Source organism: Saccoglossus kowalevskii, chromosome 13, assembly GCF_978046115.1.
Source record: "Saccoglossus kowalevskii chromosome 13, keSacKowa6.1, whole genome shotgun sequence".
NCBI lineage: Eukaryota > Metazoa > Hemichordata > Enteropneusta > Harrimaniidae > Saccoglossus > Saccoglossus kowalevskii.
This window is the reverse complement of record NC_140653.1, coordinates 20,641,172-20,669,050: the sequence shown is the minus strand read 5'-3', so window position 1 is coordinate 20,669,050 and position 27,879 is coordinate 20,641,172. Positions and strand designations below refer to the sequence as shown.

Genomic DNA, 27,879 nt, shown 5'->3' with positions numbered 1-27,879 from the left:
AGCGCAACTTTAAAGCGCCGAGGCTATGTGACGCCCGTGGCGCTTTAAAACGAATAAAAATTTCGCTACGCAACGGATGGCAATTCTATAATGGGGCGTGCATAACATACGCGCGGAACCGTCCTCGTCTTGGTCGGCGATTTGTCCAGGCTCGTCTTATTGCCAACGTCAAATCTCCGCAACGACACTTTGATCAAAGATGGGTTACGGATCAATGTGTAAGCCAACAACCATCGGTTTCGTGCAGTCTTGTTTGTTCGTCTTCCGGATGTCATTCTAGAGAGTTGTAAATCTACAGAAATGAAAGGGATGTTGAGTCAACGGACGTTTGTCTTGATACGTTTCAAACCAAGATTTCAAATCACTCCAAAATCATTTGTCAAGTGACACACAGCAAAGAAAATATTTAGAACAAGTGACACTGAAATCCTAAGGATGGGCGGGAAAAATAATAATTGGCAAACATATATTTGCTAGAACAAATGCAAATAGGGACAGTTAAGACAAGAATGCAAACAATGTTTGTTTTAGAGAAATGTTTCTATGTTCACTCCATAATTAAAGGCAGAACAGACTCATTTATCGTACTATATTTACGTAATCGGTAAGTAGGATGAATTAGTCCGTCCCCTGACGATAATAAATTGCGCGACTCGTTCACAATTACACGGAAATTTAAGTGCCTTTAATGTGTTTTAATCTTAAATGAAAATATATTTTTATATCGCATGTTATCGAACCAGCTCATCTGTCAGATAAAAAAAAATCCCGAGACTTACCTCTTCTCTCATATAGGAATCTATCATGGTGAGTTTCAACGAGTAAACGGCAGAAAGCTACCAATACTGGGTGTACATGGGCCTCTTCAACTGCCAGAAATCCTACATATGCTCTATAACCTATATAAGACATTCCATACGCCGCATATTAAATATAAACATGCATTAGTTCATGCAAGTAATTAGAAAAAAACCACCGAAATACTAAATTCAATAACGGAATTATTAAAAGCACGTTACTATCATTGATATAGTTCTCTGTCCAATATTTAGTGTATTTGACGCTCAATCATTGATGTGAAGCATAATAATGTCATGATTGGGGAGGGGGTTTGCGATACTATCAAAATACAATGAATACGTACATACGTACATTTTTCAAATGTCCCCTTTACAACGACTTAAGAGCCAATTTATTGCCAATTTCTCTGTGTACTTATCCCAATATTGAAAAACTAGTGTCTCTTCTCTCAACATCCCAACCTTGTATTATTCATATATAGCTATATACTAGTTACAGGTATTCAAAAGAGGAGATAATTATGAGACAAGTTAAATGTAATATCTTAGTGATTTATTCATTCTTTACATGTAAATTGATTTATCAATATTTCTTTTCATTTATTTTTTGTGGTGTTGTAATTAGTAGTATGTGTTGTTTTTTTCTCTGTAAAAACACCTGTACCTATGTATTTTTAAATATTGTACGATGGGTCGCGGCCCAGTACAGAATAAAGATTGATTGATTTATTGATTCTAGCATGTATGTATTAGAATCGGCCTAGGGCTATCTTGCACTTGATACAGTTTATCTGATGCCTATAGTTGTAATAGTTCATTTATAAAGTTATATAATTTGCATATCACTAGAATACTTTAATTGCTTTTAGGAAATATGCTTGACATAACACCTAAACTGGCCTGATCTAGTCGGTATTCAGTTTTGTATACTTCTCAAAGCGCACTCAAACTTCTGACACAGGTCAACACCAAATTATATATTGAATATAGAATTTATCTGTATGTAGGCATCGTTATGTTACCTGGATCGAGAAGTTCTATGCCTCTTTGTAAGATGCTGTGGTCAAGACGTCCAAGGTAAATTAAACCAAACACCATTCCACGAAACAATCTTGACATGCACGATATGATACCCAGGATTATGTTGAAATAAAACATTACAAACGAAGTGACATGGAACATCCGCCTGTTGAAATAAGAATGTGGACGGATATCCAATTTGTTTGATATATTTAGTTTTTTTTTTAGAAGCGTTTTGTCTCGGTAACAAATGAGAAAAAAACGTTGCTTTTGAAGCACACACAATAGTATCGAGGTCGGTGAAACACATTCACGCCCGCCAGAGTATTTTTTCCGCCCAATCAACCATCAGTTGCCGAAAGAGGGCGTGGTTTGCGACGATGGTGAAACACCAATACGCATGTGCAATGAGTGTCATTGTAGATTTCAAAATCACCACTCACTTATATGCGCATGCGTCATGGAGATTAAAATTTTTCACCGAACGAATACTAAATTGCATGCTGCGAAGAAACAACATTTATGTGCCATGATATTCATTAACAGAGAACACTGTCGAAAATGACAAATTTTCATTCATATTGTACATTTACTTGTAGCTAGACTAGTTTAGTGTTGCAATGCATTATGGGTATCTCGGAATACCCATATCTTTGTGGTAGTAGCAAATATTCATGTTGTGGGGAACCGCCGTTAAACATATTGAACTAAATCAATCTTATTTTATTTGGAATTTCGGTATATTAATTTTCATGAAAAAGCTGGTACACATATTTCATAACCATTACCTGTTATCGAGGCCAAGTATAGTACCGTGATCCTGTAAGAAAAAGAACTTGGCCCACGCGAGTTGAAGAATATATACTACTCCTCCAAAAACGCAGCTAGGCCTATGAAACAATCACAATGCTATTACTACACGAATATATTCGACACAGACAAAAAATAACAATTGAACCGTCTTGAATTGTCAAGGCATAATTCAATTTTGAGGAGAGATTTACGCAATATACAAAACCGTGTGAATGGGCGATGCTATTGAACTAGCGATGCATACACGTGAAAGCGCATGCGTAATAAATGCGTCAACGAAATCATTTTAGAAAGATAATGTTTGCATTCCAATTAAGTAACAACTCACCAAATAACATCTAATTGTCGAATAAAAACCGAATCTGTCTTAAATTTTATAGGCAGGATAATCTGATAATAAACCATTACTATACCAACAGCAATAGTGATTTGAAACACGATAAAGGCTGAAATAGACACAAGACTATTATCAGTCGACCGCTGCCATGGAAAAATATTAATACTTTATTTCTTACACAGATTTTTTTATTAAAGGCAATGTTACCTAATAACTAAGTAACTAAATACTACCGATAACACCCGAGGGAATCGAAACGATTACTCGGCGTAGTCGCCGATGACGGTTACAGAGAGTGTGAAATAACAATAATATGATTGCTACCCAGATAAGCATTTGCTTGATGTTCATAATAGTGCAACAATTTTTGAATTTTTATTTCAAACAGTAGGAGATTACACATTAACATTAACTTTGGTTTCTACACACCCTCCCCGGGAATGGTCCCGTAGTATATTTTTCAGAGTGAACGCAATCTAGACGTCGCTTTTGTCCCCAACCAACCCCGTTTTTTACTGCTTCTACGTAACGGTTCTAACTTCGTTCCACACTGTATAGGACAATTGAATTGATAGGCGATGCACTGTACCACTAAGAATAACCACATTTAAACCCTGTTTTCACCGATGTCGTTCACCAGAATAGATCCAAGGTCTGCACTGACAGGTTTGCCAGAATAATATTCTCTCCCAAGCTGATTCACCTGCATTTCTACGATTCGGTTTTTATTTGCGCTAATTCTGCAAGAAATTCCAATTCTAGCTGCAGGTAAAGTGGGCGGCAATAACCGTTGACTTCGTTCGCTAGTTTTTATATAAACAGAAACATTGTTGCACTACATCTATCCTGGAATCCAGTCATTCCCAGGTGAATCACTAAGAATGGCCTGGTGAATCACTATGTAACTATGTAGTCAACACTGATTGTGACGTCACTGATTGGCTGTCTCCATGACTTCAAGCGAACCTAAATGCGGCCTTAATTTATAGTTGTGTATATTCTAAACTGTATTTGAAATAATATTGCAGTGGTTTAATTTTGTTTTAATTATAACTGTAGCTTGGATAGGCATTTGAAGTGCTTGCAATTAAACACCATGGAGGCTATTCATGGAGGGGAATAAATAACGAACGAACATATTTAACATCCGGGTACTTTTCAAAGCTATGACGTTTTAGTATCTGATCGCATTCGCCATTGTACATAGCCGTTCATGCTGCCAAGCATTGTGTACTACTAGTTTAAACTCAACTTTTATATGCACAATGTGCTTTTTAAAACGTGGGTTAGAGCATTATGCGTTTGAACCACAGTATTCTGAGAGTGAATGCCCAATTGCGTTAAAGTACCGTACTTCCCCCGATCGTAAGTCCCTCTCGAGTATGAAGCCCATTCCTATATTTTTACTTGGTATTTATCGAGTTGAGAGCATTCACGATTATAATATGCGTGTAAAAGGTGGGTTTCATTTCATAATAATCGTGATTGGCATGGTAGTTTGGTTCATGCTTTTAGTTTTATGAGAAAACTCGCATTAATTTCAGAGTGCATGGCGAACGTACACAACGTGGTTCGCATGCTTTCTGTTCTGTCATTTACTCAGGATGAACCCCGATGTTGCAATTCCGGAGTAATCCCTATTTCTTTGAGTAGTAGCTTTCGAAAAGCCAAAAATGTGATCGTTAAGTCGTGTACCTGGTTATTGGGCATGGTTTACTTTGAGAACGATGTGACATGTTGGCGACCGAGAAAGGTGTTTAAATTCTTCCTCCACACTCAGTTTACCCACGGTTACTATTAACCGTCATTTATATTTCGGAAATTGCGAATCCCCAGTTTTTAGGGAAAAATCATCGTTTTTTCGTTGCAATCAGTGCTACAGATCGCATTTTAACATTGCGGTAATTCACTTCCGCATTGCGTTAAAAAATCATCGTCAATAATCGGAAAATTTCATCATTACGACACATCATTTTGATTGGTTAATGAAATACATGACCTGTTATGTCAAAGGAAGTTGTTCCAGGTCAAATCGTGCTGAAAAACCTCATGGTGGAAAATTGCTTGCGTCGAGAGTTTGCGTACGATCGAAAACATACCAAAACGAAGATAATGATAAATGCCTTCGTCCACTGTTTCCTCACAGACCCTACCCGTTATTTCACCGTAAATTCAGACGGTATGTAAATCGTATTGTAATAAAATATGTGTGTTTTTGTGAACATGTTTGTTTCTTCATTGTAAGTGTCGTTCAAATCAATGACTCATTTAAAAAAAAATAAGTATTATTTTCCCGAGCCCGGCACAGGGAGCCCAGGAACTATAATCAACTGTAATACGCAGTCTCTATGAGCGGGGGGGGGGGGGGGGTGTATCGGCTGGTATCTAGTGTAAGAAATAGACAAGGGATGAAGGCTCCAGCCAACTCACATTTTTTAAACTCAAAAAAACAGACGAAAAGAATGAAAAATAAAATTTAAAAAAAATACCAGGTTGAAGAATATTAGTTGCTCCTTCAAATTTCACCAAAGCCTTACCTACATTTTACCGATATCTGCAGAATAAATCAAGAAAACTACACAAATTTACTCCATTTAGGAATTCCTAACGGTTTGCCCGAACGCAAGGCACAGTTGGAGGCGTGGCCTGTTCAGCATTTGTCAACAACCAATCACAAGACTGGTTATATTTCAACTAAATTGAGAAAATCAGGTAAGACAATATAGAATTGTGTATATAAATGATTATGCATAGTTGAGAATTTCAAACTCTGGCAGCAAAGAAAGGAAATGCAGTTTTGGCGTTTGAGGGCGTGCACGCATGCGCAGATTGACACAACCTGAAGGCTGGTATCACAGAGAATAGAAATTGTCAAATTTCGTCATAAATGCGTAAAATCTGGAAAAATATATGATTTATATGTAATCGGACAACATTTTGCGATAGTTCAGTGTCTTATAAGCACTCGTACCTGGTTTGGACAAGGTATTTTGTATTTTGAGGTGTGATTTTCGGCTGCTAGAAAAATGTGTGCACATTTTGTTTCCTCCCTTGTCTTATATATAGTGCAAGCTGATCGGCCGGAAACAAGTATTAGTGATTTTCGTGGTTTCGGAGCGTGATGATTAAATTTAATAACATATGCTTGCTTTACATTACTAAACTGTTTTAATTCTATAATTTATATTATTTTGAGCAAGGACAAGGTCCTGTACCGGGACATAGTCGTTCGGTCCCATAGACGTCCATGCATTGAGAAGAATAGATCGTCAGGCCCCTGTGGGTGTACTGTGAAGATTCAGATCAGTCCAATCTGATTAAAATCTGATGTAGTGTACGGGCTTTAATTATTTTGGCTATAAACTTATTTTAATTTTATTTTTTATTACTTTTGTTATTAATGCCCTTTTATTTTATTTTATTTTATTTTATTTTATTTTATTTTATTATTTTACTTTGATTTTGTGATTTTTTTAATTCCGCCCTACCTACATCTGAGCCGATGCCTACGTAACGAGATTTCAACGAGACCCACTATCGACGATTTTAGTCAACGAATCACAGACCTCTTTCTATAGCGCACATGATGACGTCACCGGGCGGAGTCGGGTGGCAAACACTCAAATAAAATGGCGGATTATACCGACGTTAGCGATCGAGAATAACACGGCTTTACGGTAAGTTTATCATTGTCAAATGCAACGAAAGTCATTTTTATGTTAATATTGTGGCTCGAATGGTTCGACTTTAGATCGTTATTTTGCATAGTTATTCTGGGAGTGACGATTTTGTTTCCACCGTTTCGACCGAACACCAGTGTCTTTTTCCAGTCGCCTGCCCTGGAGACGGGTGATGTTTTGTTGAAGATCGGGCCAACATCGTCTACGGTATTGAAGCCGTAGCTGTAAATATTCGTCAAATTGTATCAACATTTTGTACATTATACAATAACTCTTTATTAAAGTAATTGAGCTGATTTGGACTGGAATAACATATTTTTTATTTGGAACACATCGCAATTGATCAGGAAATATTTGTTTGCTCCAATTTTCTGCGTCGATGCCGTGGGCCGGTGACCGTTATACAATTTAAAATCAGTTTGCATTGTTTACTATAGCTGTTTACAGTGTTCTAATCATTACGATTTACTTATTTTTTTGCTTCCATTCTAGATAATTATGCTCAGTGATGTAAAATTGAAGCGATGACTGAATGAACGAACCTTGGCTGGCGAAGATGTATCTGGAAGTGTACACATTTGTTGGAAGTGAAAAAAATATTCAATGTAATGACAAACATTGTAAAAGATTGCCCGTAGAGTATCGCTACACTGAAAAGTAAGCAACCGACAGCCTGTATAAAAGGGGGGCTGTGATTGGATGTTACTTACGCGAGATTTGAACGGGACTTACATAGGCGTCGGATCAGATGTAGGTAGGGCAGAATTAAAAAAAATCACAAAATCAAAGTAAAATAAAAAGGCATTAATAACAAAAGTAATAAAAAATAAAATTAAAATAAGTTTATAGCCAAAATAATTAAAGCCCGTACACTACATCAGATTTTAATCAGATTGAGATCAGTCCAGTGTGAGTGATGAGAGTATATCGTCGACGATGCCCCTTGTTCGGATGATAGTTTTATTTCAAATTACACGGAAGTCTGTGAACAATCTGCTTAGTGTTCCTGTGACACTTGTCCCATGATTTGCCAGTGCAGCCCCGTGAATACATGGATGAAAATGTTTCCACCTACGAACTCAAGATTGCTTACTCCAGCATCTATACTTTGAATAATTTGCACGCCGCACAGTGCGGTACTGGAAACAGCATTTATTAGACAGTTAGACAAAAAAACAAAACAAAATGCCTGTCTCGATCAATAGCACATCCATAATGTTTGTATGTTGATAGCTTGTAAATAACATTAACGTAAAAGTCGAAACAACCTAGACTAGAAGTCAATTCACCAGTCCAGCCAACTATGACTCCCTAAGTTGCTTATATTTAATCAGATACTATTTCGTCATCATGCTTTGTTACCTTACCTGTTTATACCTCATGAGGGCGTTTTTTTTATGGCAAGATGGCGCGAACGGAAGTCCTTCGCAGGTTTATGGTTTCTCATATTTAAATCATCATAACTCTGAAGATAATCATTTTTTTTATTTTTATTTTCAAATTTATAATCAATATACATAACTTGATAAATACAAACACCAAAATAGGCCCTATTTAGTTCCCCTTTAAGTACACACCACTCGGACCGATTCACAAGTCAATTGTTCGTAGATTTTTTCTTACGATCATACACGGCATCCAGTCTCCACTACACTGGGTTTCATGGAGGATATTTATGTCTATTCATAAAACATTCGTCCCGAAAAATCCTGACGATTCATTCAAATCCAAAGAAGATGCTTTCATTGTTCTGGAAACAACTTGGTAGCGCCATTACCCATGATTCTTTGCGTGTATTACAATCATTGGCCGATTTACAGCCATGAACGCAAAAGATAGATCCCATCATATTTGGTAACGTTTACAATTACAATGATTCGTTTGCTGAAACAAATTTTTAAAAATGCAAACACAAGTAGTATACATGTACCATTATCGTCAGACACGGTGCGTTAAATTGTGAAAGTATGCCAGATGTTGAAAACGGAACAAGAAGAACATTATACTGTTTTTTGATCTGCCACTGAAACCCGGTATCGGTCACTGGTGTTTGAACTAGTATTACATTTTGTTATGTCGAAAATGTTGTTAAAGTTTGTACTCACCCCAAAAAATGAATCCAATTTGATATCCAGAATACTTAAGACAACATATCTGGAACAAAATTAAACAACAGCTTGTTTAAAGGCAATACCGAGATATTTCATTTATTTAAACACACACTCGAATATTCAGTCGAGATGCTTACCAACAAACTAGATGGTGAACTTTTGTTTTCTGGTAAAAACGATTTGTCGCCTCTGAACATGCGCAGAAGATGATTCCTATATAGTGAGAAATAAATCATTACTTGTCACGTGTCACGTGTCACATTGTGTTTTCTGACGCCGCCATATTGTCAACATCGCCAGCTACGATGCTCGGAAGGTGCAACTTCTTTAAAAAGTTACTTCAGAAAAGATTACCAAATATTATCCACTATATAACATTATCAGATAATTTACTGATTGTTTCGCTTCGACTGGCAGATTTGTAACACGTATAGGCGCCCTCTACTGACTGACGTGAAGTGTAGTCGGTGGGCATGGACAGATCACGTGATAATAATTACCATATATAGTAATGAAATGTGACATCAGTCGATGTTAGCATTCAATGCGTGAATATGGATATCTTACCTGTATGTGACTAACGAATGTGCTATGAACCCGACAACAATCAGTGATGAAAACCCCATTGACACGTACAAAATTGCTGGGAAAATAAAAACAGAATTAATTATTTACGTCGCCTTTGCTTCCAATTCATAAAAGCTTTGTATATATATATTTATTTTTAATTCAAATCAAAACAAGAATCCGCGGTCAAGTTGGTTCTGAGGATGCTGAAAAGTCGAGAAAACAGCCCGAACTCAATGTGACAATCCACATTGCACATGTAGGGGGTAATCTTTTTACACTTTTTAGGACAACTAGCCCAAAGTATAGTTTTTTTGACAGTTTTCGACCGTTGTTTTCACTGGCTGTGGTCGCCAGGCGGTGAAAATACCCGGATGTTCGCTCCCGAGAATACGTCAAGTCACAGTCCCTCTATCACAGAGGGACTGTGGTCAAGTGAAGCTCATAACTGACATCTGATCCATGCATAGTTTTAAAGCGGGGAGTCGTCATCTGCGCATGCGTCAGATGGCCATAGCGTGTCATTGTTTACAACCAAGCGTCTACCCATGAGCCTTTGCGTTTTTATCGTGTGTTGTTATCGTCGCTTGGGACTCAATTCCCGCGCGTGCGCAGGTGACGACCCTTCCGTTTTAATTACCGTCAATTCGGTACACAATTTCTTTCCACATATAGAACTGGTTAGTGTAATTGCTCTCCTCCATATAAAAACTCAACGAGTTGAGTTGAGTGTGCACATCATTAGATAATTTGCGTAGGCTCGGTATCTCCATCAATGAAAACTGAAAAAACAATATAAATGTTTTATAATCTTACATAACGAATAATGAACGGACAGCTCTTGTGCTCCCATACCATCATCGTCGAAATGGTCGTAAAATATCAAAAAGAAGGTGAATGAAAAGAAGACTGTCGTGACAAAGTGGATATATAAGGAGGATATATAAGTGGAGTACATTATTCTGTATATGATTCATACAAACATCTCCGAGGACACAACAAAGTGTACACTGAAGCCAAGTATTCATTTTCTGGGTGTTTCTAGTGTCTAAGTCAATGTTCTTTTATAAGACAATCACGTGGCACCCTGACGTCACCATGGCGCTCAGAATAAGCATAAATCTGATTGGTTATAACTTCATAACTTGCCAAATAAGGAATGACGCGGCGTTCCTAAAAATGTGACGATGGCACGGCACGGACAAAAGAAAGATCTAGGCATAAATTGAAACAACAGAACTTTCACCCAGTGACGTCATGTCAATGTCGCGGTAGCCCGACTTTTTAAAAAAAGATTTAGTGTAGAATAATTTCAGGACACATAACTTCTATACATATCGTATTATCTGAAGTTTCCTACACAGTCTATTATTATTACATATACATTATACGATAATGTAATATCATTTCAACAAATATACCCTTCTCACATAATATTGACAAAGACGAGGATATGCAGACATGGCCGAGTCACACAAATTCTTGTCTATATGTTCTTGCATTGACCTCAATCAGGTTATTACGAGGATACCTCAAGGTATGCACGAAGGCAGTACAGCGGATGCATCGACCGACGCGCAGCGGAGGTCGATGCGACGGCGTACTGTCTGAGTGCATACTTTGAGGTATCCTCGTAATAACCTTATTATTATACATCTTTTCCTTCCAAGGATACGTCATGGGAATTCCGAAATGCAATCCAAAATGTTTAGAACAGAATTAGCGAACTTCTTTGTGTGGAGTCCCGTCAAACCCTGGTGGCAGCCATGTTTTTTTTAATTATTAGAGAACGCTTACGCGCGTAATCATTCCATATTTGGAATTCGTATTTCCTTATATGGAGGGTGAAAGTACTCCGAAAAATACCGCAAAATTACGGCACGCTGTAACTTATGGCGTTACGGCGACAGATGTATAATACTTGTTTTTATCTATAATTGACTTATATAAATAAAACTTACCCGATATATCAATATTAGAGCCACTAGAAAGGTACCAAGTATTCTAGTGGAGTATCGAAATCCGGGGACTGACTTGTAGTGAAGCAATTTTCCTTCATTGCGTGCATTCTCGAAGCTTTCCTTGGATAGTTTCGTCCACGCTGTGTGTCGTTTCCTTGTAGTTCAATAATTAAATAACTTACAATTAGTTATTAGTTGAAATTCAACAAACATGCATGCTCCGCTTAATCTCATAGTTATTTTAAAGTTCGTTATTGTGAATCGTGTTCCTAGCTCATCTATCCCGCGAGTGAAAGATCACGTGTTCAATGTAGGATTTAGATCATCCTACAAAAACAATTTTATTTTAGACGAAGTGAATCGCGTCGGTCTACGTACGTTGGTAATTTCGCAAGCTGAAAACTCTCAAAAGGTAGCATATAATACAGAAATAACCGGCGTTGAAGCTATCTACATTGTATTTGTAGAAATGTTATAATCCAAAGTGTGTCTATTTTCAATAACAATGGGCTTTTGAAATATTTTCTAATATAGAAAATATAGAAAAATGTTTCGAGATACAATGAGTACGAAATGTCATTTTCACACATAACCATTGTATACAAAAGGGGTTATTATCCATAATGCATTGAATATATGTGCAGTAAAATGCTCAGTAGTGCAAAAGCTGCATTCGGTTCATCGTGGTATAAAACACGTGTAATCTACACACCTGGGTTTGTTCAATAACCATCTAACGTAAACTCCACATGAAGTAAACTTGACCGGAATATCCGCTTTCAGCTGTCAGGTCGAAAATTACAAATATGATATGAACGTGATGCAATAAAGATTTACTATAATATGTAATGTACACCAATCATGTATAACATTCGAAGCAAATTGGCACATTTTTATCCACCCTAGTCCGGTAACATTGCTACAGTAAGAAGCTCGAAAGAAAGATGACAAAAAATAAATCGTACTGTTACTATTGATGCTGCTGGAAAAATGCCTATATACCTTAAGAAACGGAGAACAAACTTTTTCTAAATTCTAGTTTAATGCAGAGTTCTGAGGTTAAAATGAAATATATAAGAAATACTTACCTTTTGGTTTTTGGGAATAGTCAACTTAAATATTTCCTGGACACTTGCCACTACAAACTGTATCCAAGTAATGAAACAGCAAACAATCCATGGTATATTAGACACCCAGAATGAAATGTGATCTTCAGAAATGACACCTAAAGGATCGCCAAACTGTATCAAATATTAGTATCACTCTGTTATGTCTCTAATATATATTAATAAAGTAACTGTATCAGTGCGTGCACGAAAATGAAATTACTCCGAGAAAAGAAAACAGCAAGTCTCTTACAGAACTTCTGCAAAGAATAATTTCCGTAATGTATATGGTTCCACCGTATGTTACGTACAACACTCCAAGTATTGAACCCAGTAGACGGTTACTTGAGCCAACCGCTGCAAATATTGGATAGTATAAAGCCACAACAAATAACACATTCAGAGCCGACACGTACACTGCAAGAATAAGCAATGATGTAACGTTATTTTCAAGTTCATTATTGTGAGTCGTTTTCCTAGCTCATCTATCCCGCGAGTGAAAGATCACGTGTTCAATGTAGGATTTAAATTATCCTACAAAAACAATTTTATTTTAGACGAAGTGAATCGCGTCGCTGTAACGTTTATTATTAAAACGGGAGGGTCGTCACCTACGCACGCACGGGAATTAACGGGAAACAACACACGCTAATAGCGCAAAGGTTCATGGGTAGACGCTTGTTTGTAAACAATGACACGCTATGACCATCTGACGCATGCGCAGGTGACGAATCCCCCGCTTTAAAGTGAATTTCTTTGTTCTGTTTTTTTCCGCTAGTGCAGGGTCGACAGAAGTAGAATACGGTCAATATTTTTTTGCTTGCTCAATAATGTGTTATCATAACGTCACACACTCCGTATTTGTACGCACTAGTAAGTCGGCCATGCTTCAGTAATGAATAAAAATTAGATGTATGATGTAAAAGACAATATAACCTTTATGATTATGATTAGTTATGTTAATTATATATTCAGGCAGGTTTGTGTCTCAGACCACTATAGTAGTCTGAGTCTGTATGTATGTGTCATTAGCAAAATGGATTAAAATATTTTTTTTTTTAGTTTTGTTGTTCGATATTTCAGACCAGCTTTTTATTGATCATGGAGACACACAACGTTAAAACAGGGTGGATGTCACCAACGCAGTGTGTCGTTGTTTACGAAAACTGTAGATAGTGCCTTTAGTACAAAACACGTATTATTTATCTTCAAAAAAATACGTTTTTTTCTATAATAAAACTTTTATACATAACGATATTACAGATAGTCGACAATGTCCATTTCATCACTGCGATGCTAAACAATGGTTTGGAAACCCAGGAATAGAAATCTTATATTCACCAGTATATCCAGCAGATTTAAATCGGATTTAGAGAGTTAAGTTTTCAGACATATTGCCTGAAAATGTTGCCATTGTCGTTCACTACGCTGTTATCGCGATAAATCTCGGCACCTTCTAATTTACACCAAAATCCAAACGAGTACAGAAAGAACAAACGTTTAATGTAGGAGTGATATGAACTGTTTATATTGATAATATTGACCAATACCTTCGTAGTGTAGCCATGAATTACTACAACAAAATTTAATTCAAAAGTCACAAAATTAACGTACAATATACAGTTGCATTAGTCGCTGTTTTCCATGTAATAACTAAATGCCTTATTCTTGTATTTGTTGTTAAATATCGATCTATAACCGTCACATTATATATGCATATGTGTTCGTGAAACCTTACAAAAACAACTCCAGGGTAAAACACACTAGAGCTAGGAAATATCCAGTAGCATATCACGCCACGCAGTCTAGACAATCGCACGTGTCATACCCTTTGTTATTGTAATGAATTGTGCTTTGTCACAGCTCGATTGAAATCGACTCTATCAAATTGTTCATCCAATGGGATGCAGAAACTAAATTCTCCATATATAGTCATATGGTCCAAAATACATTAAATGACATTTAACATTTTCCAAAATTCCAAAAAGATGATTGAATAGCAAATTCTCACACAATAAAAAAAACACGATTCAAATTTGTATATGTTTATATGTTTTGAATATACTATTTTGATATTCTACCTACCTGATGCCCAACTAGGTAATCCTGTGATGATGAAATAATGAGTACCAGATAGTAAATGTAATACACTGAAAGCAGTCAAACCAAATGCTGACATATACACAATGCGTCTTTCGTGGTCATCTAATAAATTCACCGGGCTGTTAATAGAAGCAGAAACAATTGATCACGCTCAACATCGAACTACAAAAGAACTGCATTTCCCGTTTATTATTTTAAGAACATTTGTGCTTTTAATAATATCTTATTCCAGACATAACAACGTTTGCTACAACGTTACATCTAATTTTCTATACAAATGAATAAATTAATATTTTCACTCATGACATTTAATATTAATCAGGCTAGATTAATATCTAGATTAATATATTTTAAGAGCTGTTTAATACTCCAATGTAAGTGCAGGTAATTAGATGTTATGCACATGGTTGATTACATGTCACTCTCCCAAATAACTATGTAGTTTTAGAAATGTATACATTTGGGCCAGAGGCCTATTATATTGAATAATAAATATATTATAAACAATACAGGTTGACTTACACCGGTAAACTTGGTCTTCCATTAAATATGTTAAGCCATCTATATTTTCTTTTTTCCAGAAATGACAATAACACAAGTATTACGACCTGCCATAGAAATCAGTTGATAATAATAATAATAATAATAATACTAGTAATAAAAAACACCGGGAATACACTCATATTGCATGCATTACCTATGCAGAAACTTCGATAAATTGTGCAAGTAATTAGCATCCTGGGATGTTCTTTGTGGAGGCTGCATCCCATAATTACGCCAATCAGTGTAGATGCAATCATTGCTGTTTTAGAAAAATATCTAAGAAATGAAAATTCTCAACATTCAATGAAGGGTCAATAGCAAAGGTTAGGATATTTTGATTAAACATGCAGATATGGGAAAATATGCAAATAAGCTACTTAATATGCACGTTCATGGCTCAATTACTGACAACGTCTTCACATTAACCCGAGGTAACCATGTGCCAAATTTGACATGGCCCTAAAACTAATCTTGTCTGTGTATTACTCCAAGGTACCTTTGTACTAAATTTGATCAAATCCGCTTGGAAGTTTTTTGAGATGTTGCATACACATGCTGAAATGAGATCATTAATATGCAATTTAGCTACTTAATATGCAAGGACATGTTCCCCAAACCAAACATATCTGCACATTATTCAAAGATACCTATGTACTAGAGTAGATTGGCACGAGAGGGAGCCCGTCCGATCTGGATGGAACGTTTCAAAGACAGTCGAAGCAACAACGCCTCTTATCGAATACATATGAAATCATGACAGCAATAATTTTCAACGAAACTTAGAAACATTACATAGAGATATGCAGGCCCTGAAATAAATTGCATTTATTGCAAAACAATTCAAGCACCAACCATTTCAGCGCTCCCAGTTTCTTGCAAGAGTGAGTTTTACGCGTCATTTTATTGCGTTATTATTTACTGCGCATGCACACACAATTCTCGAAATGCATACTAATTAACTTGTCACTGGTAAAGGTTATTGAACATTATGCGCAAGTAAAAGCAATATTACTATTTTGGCGCAGTTTCACTGAAAAGAAGTTTTACTCAAGAATATTAATTTGCGCAAATGACAAGATTGTTCAGCAAATCGTGTCATGCAACTCTCCCTGCTATGTACCAAATTCGATCCGCTCAGAAGTTTTCAAGATTTTACATAATTAGACACACAGACAGACACATCAAACTTATTTTTACCCATGTGTGTATCAAGGCTTAATTATCGTATTATTACACCAATTCTGAGGTACAAGGGTTCTGGGAATTCGCCACCTTTTCACTGAATAAAACACACAGAGAACGGAATCGTGTCACAAAGGTTGGCTCGCCGCGCCTTTCAGCACCCACGACATACCAATATCTCTTTATTCACTTCTCCAACTCTTAGCCAATTACAGAGGAATTTAAGAGCTTAAGGCGCAGCCTCCATACATTCAATTCGCATATAGCTAATCACACAAAGTATTTAACACGTCATAATATCTGATTAATTGCCCCATATGACGGGAAATAACTTCTACATGAACCCGTTGGTTCGACGCCACAAGCATTAGAACAACATTCCATAGTTGACAATTATATCCGCCAGTTGTCCCACTCACTAATCCCCTATGAACGTGATCATGACAGGTTATGTGCAGGTGTGAATTATCCAGGGGTCATCAGTGACGTCGCTACAATTGCCAAAAGCGGGCTCACATCCAAATACATAGAAATATAAATCATGACATGTGCTTCACACACACGAGGGTTAAAAGCATAGGTAAACTGCTAGTTTATTTCTTAGGTTGGTCGTAGTTATGTAGTAGGGAGGGGGAATATGTCGAACAAGCGCTTTCCGGCTCTTATATAAACTTCAAAAGGTGCTGGAAAGATAACTCTCAGCTTATATGTGACTTCCGTCAATCGATGCTTTTATCATGATTTATATTTCAGTCAGTTTGACAGTGGTTGCCATGACATATACTGATAAATGTTAATGACAAGACCAGATGGCGAGCTGGTCGAGATCAACCAAAAACATCTTATGACTCTGCAGTTTTTAAGATACAAGACAGTAGCTGTAATTCTAAACCAATGTTGTTTGCGATTTTAACTAAGGTGGTATCTTTGTGGAATGTTAGTGCGAGATTATTACCCCATCAATATTAGTTAGCGTTGACAATGTATAGAAATGTTTTCTCTAGACAGCTTGACGAGTAATTAATTGATTATGATGTGTAAAACTTTCATGTGATTGGTTGTTTGTTGGAAGGCAAGGCCTTGGAGTCCCTTATACTGATTGTAATTGGTTAAGGGGTGACAAGAAATAAAGATGGATTTAATGCTGTCTCGGGTGAAAACCAGGGACTTGGCAGAGGATCGTTTTGGGAACATGAACGAAGCTTGTGTGTGTCTTTTGTTAGCCTAGCGTGGAAACGACCGAATCCCGGTTACCTAAGTGAAAGGTTTTTAACCATCAAAAATACCTATCACACTTTTATATATTTGAATTGGTTACTTGTTCATTACCGAATAAAGTTGCTGTTATGACTTCTTAAAGCTATGAATACTCGTTTTTCGCATCTGACAATACTTTTCATTTCAAAATTCAGACGTAACATAGGTCAATATTTTGTTAACGCAGTTTTCCCCTGGAATAATATTTGAGGTAGTATCAAGAGAATAGAATATACATGTACTTTTATGACACTTCATAAACTAATGATTTTGTCCTTTCCCAAACATCATAATTCTTTTTTTTCTTTGAAGACGAACATAAATCTACAATCAATTAATTAACGAAGCAAGCAACGAACGAACGAACACTTAATATAAATCTACAATTCGCATTAAGTTAAAGTTCTATTGCCGACTAACCATTCCCTTACAATGCGTTAAACACTCACCATAGAAGAACCGTACCAGATAACGTAAGCAGCCTGTGAGGTTCCCATGAAACATCTAAAAAGAAAACATAATTAATCATTAATTTCAGTGTATGTGTGTTTTGCATGAGAAGTGCAAACTTTACATCGAAATTTACCGTAAACGCTAAGCCACACTGTAATAGTGAATACTTCACTAAGTTAAGGTAGCGAGACTATGATTTGCATACTTGTTTTCATCTTCAAATTGTGACTAAATGACTACAAAAAGATCCAGGAAAGTATATATTTTTAGAATCGTCAGACTTCAAGCTTTTCAAAAGTGTATTTTTCATGCCCATATCTGCATTCTATGACGCGTTACTTAATCAGAGGTAAACAATTACTTTTTATGTAAAAAAATAAGAAGTTTTAAGAAGAAGTTTTTTTTTCTCACTTTTTCTAGTTGTTCAACAGTCTGGTAAATTGAATGTGTCTTGTCAGTTTTATTCAAGCAACGCGTTTTAAAAAGTAGTGTGCTAAATTTCAGTTTCCGTTTTAGTCGCATTGCCCCCAACTCAAACAACAACACGTTGGTAAATAATCCACGAAATAGTTTGTCTGGACACATTCACGTTCCTCTCATTGTCACCTTGAAGCGGTGAAAATTTGGTGTAAATCCGACGACAATAAGTATACGTTATTAAATTAAAATTAAAAATAAAATTTCAAGAATTACGTGTCTTGGCATTTAGAATAGGTTGATATGCATTACACCTACTTACTCCCTACCCTTAATAATTTAATTAAATCAAATTTAACGTAGCTTCTTCAAATCCTCCAGATGGAGTAGCTAGCGCCTTCAAACCTGACATTCATGTTCCACAATGTGACCACATAACCCGGAAGGTCAAAGGTCACATAATAACTAAATACGTAATCATAAGACGTATCATCATAAATTATCGTTCTCAGTGTCGATATGGATAATAATATTGTTGACATCTGGCACAGGTTGGCATCCAGACTCCTGCTGTCGAGTTGGTTACACTTTTCCACGTGTGCACTAACCTTAGAAAAGTTTGAAGGAGGAGTGTTTTGTTTTATTATTGAAACGTTAGGTATACTGACACAAGAATCACATCTAAAATCCTCAAAATGTGTATAATTTCATAGATATGCAATAATTAATAATATAATGCAAGAGAATTAGTGAACATATATATAAAGTAGCTACTATGGAATAATTTATTTTCGCTTGGAATCAATTTTCGCTGATGGAATGACTCAGTGAAAATAAAATCCAGTGAATAAACCCTTTTTCTATATTTTACATTCAAATCGTCAAACATCAGTGAAAACTAACTCCATACAAAACACCCAAAAAGTCTATTCAGCACAAAATAATTCCAGATAAAAAATAAAGTGTTTTACAGTCATCTTATTTTTGATATAGTCATAATATCTCACTGACTAGTCATAGTATTTAATTGATATAGTCGTAATATCTCACTGACTAGTCATAGTATTTAATTGATATAGTCATAATATCTCACTGACTAGTCATAGTATTTCATTGATATAGTCATATTATTTCACTGACTAGTCATAGTATTTAATTGATATAATCATAATATCTCACTGACTAGTCATAGTATTTCATTGATATAGTCATAATATCTCACTGACTAGTCATAGTATTTCATTGATATAGTCATAATATCTCACTGACTAGTCATAGTATTTCATTGATATAGTCATAATATCTCACTGACTAGTCATAGTAATTCATTGATATAGTCATAGTATTTCACTGACTAGTCATAGTATTTAATTGATATAATCATAATATCTCACTGACTAGTCATAGTATTTCATTGATATAGTCATAATATCTCACTGACTAGTCATAGTATTTCATTGATATAATCATAAGATCTCACTGACTAGTCATAGTATTTAATTGATATACTCATAATATCTCACCGGCTAGTCATAGTATTTCACTGACTAGTCATAGTATTTAATTGATATAGTCGTAATATCTCACCGACCAGTCATAATATTTCATTGACATAGTCATAGTAATTCATTGATATAATCATAATATCTCACTGACTAGTCATAGTATTTCACTGACTAGTCATAGTATTTAATTGATATAGTCATAATATCTCACCGACCAGTCATAGTATTTCATTGACATAGTCATAGTAATTCATTGATATAATCATAATATCTCACCGACCAGTCATAATATTTCATTGACATAGTCATAGTATTTCATTGATATAATCATAATATCTCACTGACTAGTCATAGTATTTCACTGACTAGTCATAGTATTTAATTGATATAGTCGTAATATCTCACCGACCAGTCATAGTATTTCATTGACATAGTCATAGTAATTCATTGATATAGTCATAATATCTCACTGACTAGTCATAGTATTTAATTGATATAGTCGTAATATCTCACTGACTAGTCATAGTATTTAATTGATATAGTCATAATATCTCACTGACTAGTCATAGTATTTCATTGATATAGTCATATTATTTCACTGACTAGTCATAGCATTTAATTGATATAATCATAATATCTCACTGACTAGTCATAGTATTTCATTGATATAGTCATAATATCTCACTGACTAGTCATAGTATTTCATTGATATAGTCATAATATCTCACTGACTAGTCATAGTATTTCATTGATATAGTCATAATATCTCACTGACTAGTCATAGTAATTCATTGATATAGTCATAGTATTTCACTGACTAGTCATAGTATTTAATTGATATAATCATAATATCTCACTGACTAGTCATAGTATTTCATTGATATAGTCATAATATCTCACTGACTAGTCATAGTATTTCATTGATATAATCATAAGATCTCACTGACTAGTCATAGTATTTAATTGATATACTCATAATATCTCACCGGCTAGTCATAGTATTTCACTGACTAGTCATAGTATTTAATTGATATAGTCGTAATATCTCACCGACCAGTCATAATATTTCATTGACATAGTCATAGTAATTCATTGATATAATCATAATATCTCACTGACTAGTCATAGTATTTCACTGACTAGTCATAGTATTTAATTGATATAGTCGTAATATCTCACCGACCAGTCATAGTATTTCATTGACATAGTCATAGTAATTCATTGATATAATCATAATATCTCACCGACCAGTCATAATATTTCATTGACATAGTCATAGTATTTCATTGATATAATCATAATATCTCACTGACTAGTCATAGTATTTCACTGACTAGTCATAGTATTTAATTGATATAGTCGTAATATCTCACCGACCAGTCATAGTATTTCATTGACATAGTCATAGTAATTCATTGATATAGTCATAATATCTCACTGACTAGTCATAGTATTTCATTGATATAATCATAATATCTCACTGACTAGTCATAGTATTTCATTGATATAGTCATAATATCTCACCGGCTAGTCATAGTATTTAATTGATATAATCATAATATCTCACTGACTAGTCATAGTATTTCATTGATATAACCATAATATCTCACTGACTAGTCATAGTATTTCATTGACATAGTCATAGTAATTCATTGATATAATCATAATATCTCACTGACTAGTCATAGTATTTCACTGACTAGTCATAGTATTTAATTGATATAGTCGTAATATCTCACCGACCAGTCATAGTATTTCATTGACATAGTCATAGTAATTCATTGATATAATCATAATATCTCACTGACTAGTCATAGTATTTCATTGATGTAATCATAATATCTCACTGACTAGTCATAGTATTTCATTGATATAATCATAATATCTCACTGACTAGTCATAGTATTTCATTGATATAGTCATAATATCTCACCGGCTAGTCATAGTATTTAATTGATATACTCATAATATCTCACCGACCAGTCATAGTATTTCATTGACATAGTCATAGTAATTCATTGATATAATCATAATATCTCACTGACTAGTCATAGTATTTCACTGACTAGTCATAGTATTTCATTGATATACTCATAATATCCCGATGTTGGAATATTAACAATTGCGAAGAATGTGTTATTTGTGTTATTCACACGCATTATATTCCTGAACTCAACATTGGAAAATATGCCAAATTGATAGTCATTCAAACTATAATATCTGCGCATTTGTTAGCATTTGTTATTTGAAGATCGTTCTAGGAAATTAAATTATTATTGTGCTTATCGAAACGTGAACACTTCAATATTTACTGCCTATTATGCTTTAGTACAATTAGTTAATTAATTACAAAAATAGAAACTGCAATGACAAGGTAACAAACCATATTGGATATATATACAGACAATATTGCTATCGTCAGTGTGACTCTTGTGATTCTTCTATCAACCGTATCTGTCTCTCAGAATGGAAGACAGACAATTGAGATTATAAACGTTTCATACATTTCAAGGGTGATATTTACATTAAGCGTGTTCTCCCATTATCCTTAACTCTCCATCTAGGTAAAGCATACTAATTAAGGTCATTAAGAAAAAGAAACAAAAATATAACAGATATGTTCTCAAAATTACGTCATTGGAAAACGATTTACTGGTGCATGCTTTTCGAGGTGCCAGCCCGTCTAGATTGTTTTTCCTCTTGTTTGTTCTCGCAGTACAGTCGCTTACGGTTGTGCGAGTAGGCAAGTATTTCTCTTGGTCGTTTTTTGTGTGTATTATTTTCGCCCTTTTTTGTATTATGTAAATGTTACGTGTTATGTCAAAATTCAAAGGTGTGTCTCATATTGTTAGGGGCATCAAAGAAAATCATAACAGAAAGGATATTGTTCTATTACAGGAAACTCACTCAAGCCAATGTGTTGAAAATATTTGGAAATTTGATTGGGGAGGAGAGCTGTTTTTATCTCATGATTTAGCCCATAGTTACTGCTATTCTGTTAAATAAGGCTAGTGATTCGAAGGTGGGCGGAATTTTATAACAAATAGTTATGCTTCAAACGCCGCGAGAGACAAGAAAGTGTTTTTCACTGAGCTCAACTATAAAACTAATTCTAACTTTCCCCGTTCAAATTATATTATCGTTGAAGTTTTTACCGTACCTCGACACCCGATTATTGATAGACGTAGAAGTGGATAATAAAGGGCCTGCTAGAAGAACAAGTCATAACTGGATGGATAATTTGAAATTAGTCGAACTTTATAACAACTTTAACCTATCAAACTTTCGATTCACTTGCGTGGATTATTTTTGGTTCCAGAGAGTTTACTTAACTCGGTCAAAAACTGTAACATCGCACCAAGCATTCATATTGACCAGGGCCGTCCAGTCTACGGCCGTCGGGCCTCAGCACTAATTGTTTCAACCTTTAATATCCGACATTCATAATGAGTGCTCCACGATTCTTTGTGGGCCTATTGGCGGAAGGTTCAGGACCGTTTCTTGGTTCCAGTCCGTCCCTGGTACTGACCATAGGATGATCACCATGAGTTTGAACAAACCGATTCTGGAAGAGGGTCGGGATTTTGGAAGTTAAATAACAGCTTCCGACTTGATGAAGCTTATGTGGAAGAAATCAATGCTTTGATTTTGGAAATACAGAGAGAAAGTGTCTTTTTAAAATACATCAATGCTTTGATTTTGGAAATACAAAGAGAAAGTGTCTTTTTAAAAAACAATGCTCAACAGACTTTTGAAAATCTGAAGATTAAAATCAGCGGGAGAAAAATTATTTACAGCAAAATCAAGCCACAGTCACTCTACTGGTAGAGTGACTGTGATCATGCAAAAGAATGTGTGCATTATAGAGAATTGTCTAAACAAGGAATTGGAAGAACACATCGATGAAACACTCGATAATGTTATTGTGATATAAATTGAAAGTGAAAATACTTTTAGATCAGCAGGAACCACCAAACTGCTCGAAATACTCTTGTTGTACCGGCGCTACTAGTAGCAGCAGATAACAGTGCAGTTGCCGATACGTAAATTACATGGAACAATAAAGATTTGATTATCGATGGAAAATCTTTGTTTTATCACAACTGGTTAAACCACGGGGTTAAGTACGTAGGTGATCTAACCAATGATAATGGGGAGATTTTGTCACATATTCAGTTCCAAAATAAATTGAATATCAATGTTGATTTTATTACGTATTACGGTTTAATAACTGCTATCCCGAAAAATGGAAATTGCAATTAAACCGAAGTAATTTACTCATGCATACAAGACCTATTTGTGACAATTTCAAACGATATGCAAATTTCAAATGTGGCGACTACTATACTGCATTACAAACTTCTAAATTTGAGAGAGTCACTTCTGTGAGCACGTTTGCCAAAAAGAGATATGCAGATAATGTTGACCGGAAGAAACCATGGCAACAATTAAGCAGATAACATTCCAAGAAAAAGTGCGGGGGTTTCATTATAAAATACTACACCGCGTTCTGGCCACAAATACTTTTCTACACAGAAACAAGAAAACTTACTGTGATAAAAAAACAAGATTTAGAACACATGTTGTGGGAATGTGAGAAGAGTCAGTTCTATTTTGACAAATATTTCTTTCAAAAACATCAGCATTAGTATGAAGGATGTGATGTGATAAAAGATGGGGAAATTTATAAAATATTTGTAAACGCTATTAATTGCATTCTTTACTTTTATCAAAATAACATGCACCTTTTGATCTTGTTCATATCTCTGTCTGTCTCCGTCCAGGTTCCTGTCTTTGTCTCTTGTGTGTGTGTGTGTGTGTAAATAATCATACATTAGTAATTATTGTGATGACTTTATTTGCTAGTGTTTATTTTGATTGATAATTAAGCCTGTTGTATATCTGCATAATTTTTCGATATTAATAATTACAATATAATATTTTACAAATGAATTAGTAATTATTGTGATGACTTCATTTGCATATGATTTGCTAGTGTCTGCTTTGAATGATAATTAAGTCTGCTGTATATTATTTTTCAATATAAGTTCAACTTTATCAATTGTGAAACGCTTTAATTTGATTGAGTACGTGAGCGTGGACAATAATGAGCTTTTGCTCAATTAATTTTAAATATTTAAATTTGAATGCAAATTGCTGATCAGTATTTCATAAATATGTTTTCACTGTACATCGGATGAGAGATATCCAATTATTGTAAATAATAACTATGCCTAATAGTGAATGAAGTAGCTCTTATCCCGACAGATTACTGAATGGCAGTCATACTATCTCAATCTCGCGTTATCGATAGTTGGGCGCACTGTGGTACTTCTCTAGAGCCCATCTTACTGAAACAAATATATGAATTTGCTCACTGTAAACTGAAAATGTGCCTTTGTCTTTTACATCAGGTATTTATTACATGTACCATTGGAGCACCGCCAGGCATGCCGTTACTGTTTCTAATATTGATGAATTCATCGATGATTCGATGAGTGAGCGACGCATTTTACTCATGGCTACCATAAGAACTCCCGTTAAGTATTATCGTTGTTAGCTTCAACCGGGGCTGAATCCCCTGGATTGCACCATAACATCACTATTGTTCTTGTAGTTTAAACAACTAATCTGTCTATTGTTTTCTATTGTTTTTTTAATCCAGTAAGAATATGAGCCTTAATTTTATTTAAAAAAAACGCCATTCGTGCGACCGCCGGCGGCACCCAGTCACAAACATACAGTTATTCGCACGGGTTACAAACACTGAATAAATTAGTAGAAGACATTTGGAAAATAGCGGATAAAGGGATGTCAATAAATTATCCTTATTGTGGCATTAAAAGCGTGTAACTTGAAACAAACAATGTATTTATTTTACACGCGTGGGACCCATATTAAACTGCGTGCTGTTAAGAACTGCTCGCCAGACTGCCATGTTTGTTACTTTCGTTCGCATGCGTGCATAATAAAACATCACCATACGTACGTTTCAAAGATTTTCATTACTACAAATAAGTAACACCTTTACTGAATATGCAATGTTTATAATTGTCCCACTAATCGCCATGGTGACGAACCATAAATACACACGTGAACAAATAAGAGAACTTTGACAAATACCGTAATTATAATTTTACATAGTTTTTTGATCATGTGCAAGAAATAAGAACTAAATTCGTGTATATATTATAACTATATCAATGAGATAATATCAGTGAGATACTATGAGAACGTCATTGATGTCAGTCAGATTTGGCTATATTAAAGGATGGTGGTAGTCGCGCTGCGCATGTGCGACATTTGTTTTAATAAACATGGATTTTCCCACAATCCAATACACTCTTCAAATGGCAATCACAAGAGTATGAGGTTTGACCTGGATGCGACTTGAACTAACTACCGCCGGTGACTCCTTCGATACCTTCCAATCACCTAAAAACATATCTAATTAAAGCTCGGTAACGTCTCAGTTTGTACTCGTCGATCTGCGCAACAGTCAAAGTCGCCATCTTTGTTTATATGAGACCCATATGCGTGGTGCCACGACTACCGCCTTTTAATATACTATGACCATGTCAATGAGAAATGGTGAAACATTATGACTAAGTCAGTGAAATATTATAATAAAAAATTAAATATTCGAATTATTTAGTTTGCATAATTGCCATAACGGTCGTCTTAGCACGAACATGATTGGGCTAATGGGATATAGGGATGTAGATGAACATTATTTTCAGAATGTAAACCAGTATGGCTGATTGACAGCCATTAAGCGTGTCCAAACTGATGGTTGTTGAACATTATTTATTTAGACCAAGTTGATATTGATATCGAAACCTGTACTTATATATCGTAATGTTACATGTCAGGGATGCTAAATAACTGAAGAGGACTGAAACTGAAAATGAAAGCAGTTTTATTACTATGTGATTGGTAAGTCGGAATCATTACACACGCTTCACATAATAAGCAAACAAACAAACAAATAAATAACTTGGAAGGAAGTGGCATTGTTTAACTGACCCAGTTCCAGTAATGGTCCGATTAGCGGGTGAATGTTCCATTCCGATTTGTATTCCCGGGTCCATTGTCGACCACATTCCGATTTTTTCCGATTGGTTGTTTTCAAATAGCCCCCGTTTTTCAAAGTCAGATTTTCTTCTTTGACAGTAATCCTTATCATCGGGGTTGTGTCGGATGCAGTCTAAGTCTTTCCCAATCTCAACTACAAATACACTATAGAAAGTGCTTGAAAGGTCAACCATCCCGGACACCGTTACGTAAAGTAGGACTACGAAAAAATAGTCCGTCAGATACGTTTTAAGACCTCCCAACATAAACCACATAATGATACCTGAAATGAGAATAAAGTCGACTTACAATCCATCATTTTATCATTTTATAATCATTTTGAAAGTCGCGAGTTTAATTATTCCGCGAAAATGTACGGTAATTGTATATTTATTGTCAACAACGAGTCAACAGAAAAAAACAATAATCTGGAACCCATCTGAAAGGAAGGAAATAATAATAACATTATAATAACTGTTAGTTTAAAATAATTTTAGTATTTACTTGAAAGTAAATAAATGAATAGATTATACTGTCTTTCATTTTTGTTGAAATGTTGATTTCATTAAAGAATATTTTTCGTTCAGTATCATATTTCTGAAAAGTCAATAGAAAGTGTTTCTCATCTTCGATTAAATTGTCATTACATATTTGGCATGTCCTGTGTTTACTAGATTTGTTGGTTGTGTGTGTCTACCTTTTTTAGTCCCCGTTCGGACGTAGTCCGAAAACGGGGACTTATGTTTTGCCCTGTGTGCGTGCGTGCGTGCGTGCGTGCGTGCGTCCGTGCGTGCGTGCGTCCGTGATCACCTGTATCTCGAACATGCATGGACCTATTAAGTTCAAACTTCACTCATACATCACACATTATATGGGACATATGCACATGCATTTTTTTCATGATCCGATTAACGATAGCCGAATAACGGCCATTTTAAGGACGAAAATGC

At 35.3% G+C, this 27,879-nt stretch overlaps 1 protein-coding gene and 1 long non-coding RNA gene across 2 annotated transcripts; one reads left to right on the top strand and one right to left on the bottom strand.

Annotated features, from left to right (window-relative positions):
- Window positions 1-65: 65 nt before the first annotated feature.
- LOC144359576 (stimulated by retinoic acid gene 6 protein-like) lies at window positions 66-27,204 on the bottom strand. Its single transcript, XM_078012691.2, has 17 exons — window positions 27,027-27,204; window positions 15,538-15,596; window positions 15,021-15,106; window positions 14,481-14,617; window positions 12,649-12,812; window positions 12,378-12,530; window positions 12,002-12,072; window positions 11,290-11,443; window positions 9,969-10,110; window positions 9,329-9,404; window positions 8,899-8,974; window positions 8,756-8,804; window positions 2,962-3,079; window positions 2,609-2,710; window positions 1,823-1,986; window positions 780-899; window positions 66-292 (listed from the first exon to the last, which is right to left on the bottom strand). Exons 1-17 carry the CDS (start codon window positions 27,202-27,204, stop codon window positions 66-68), a joined length of 2,076 nt encoding a protein of 691 aa, XP_077868817.1.
- LOC144359616 (uncharacterized) lies at window positions 6,454-7,489 on the top strand. Its single transcript, XR_014931317.1, has 2 exons — window positions 6,454-6,647; window positions 7,143-7,489. It is a non-coding gene; the product is annotated as an uncharacterized LOC144359616 (long non-coding RNA).
- Window positions 27,205-27,879: the final 675 nt, after the last annotated feature.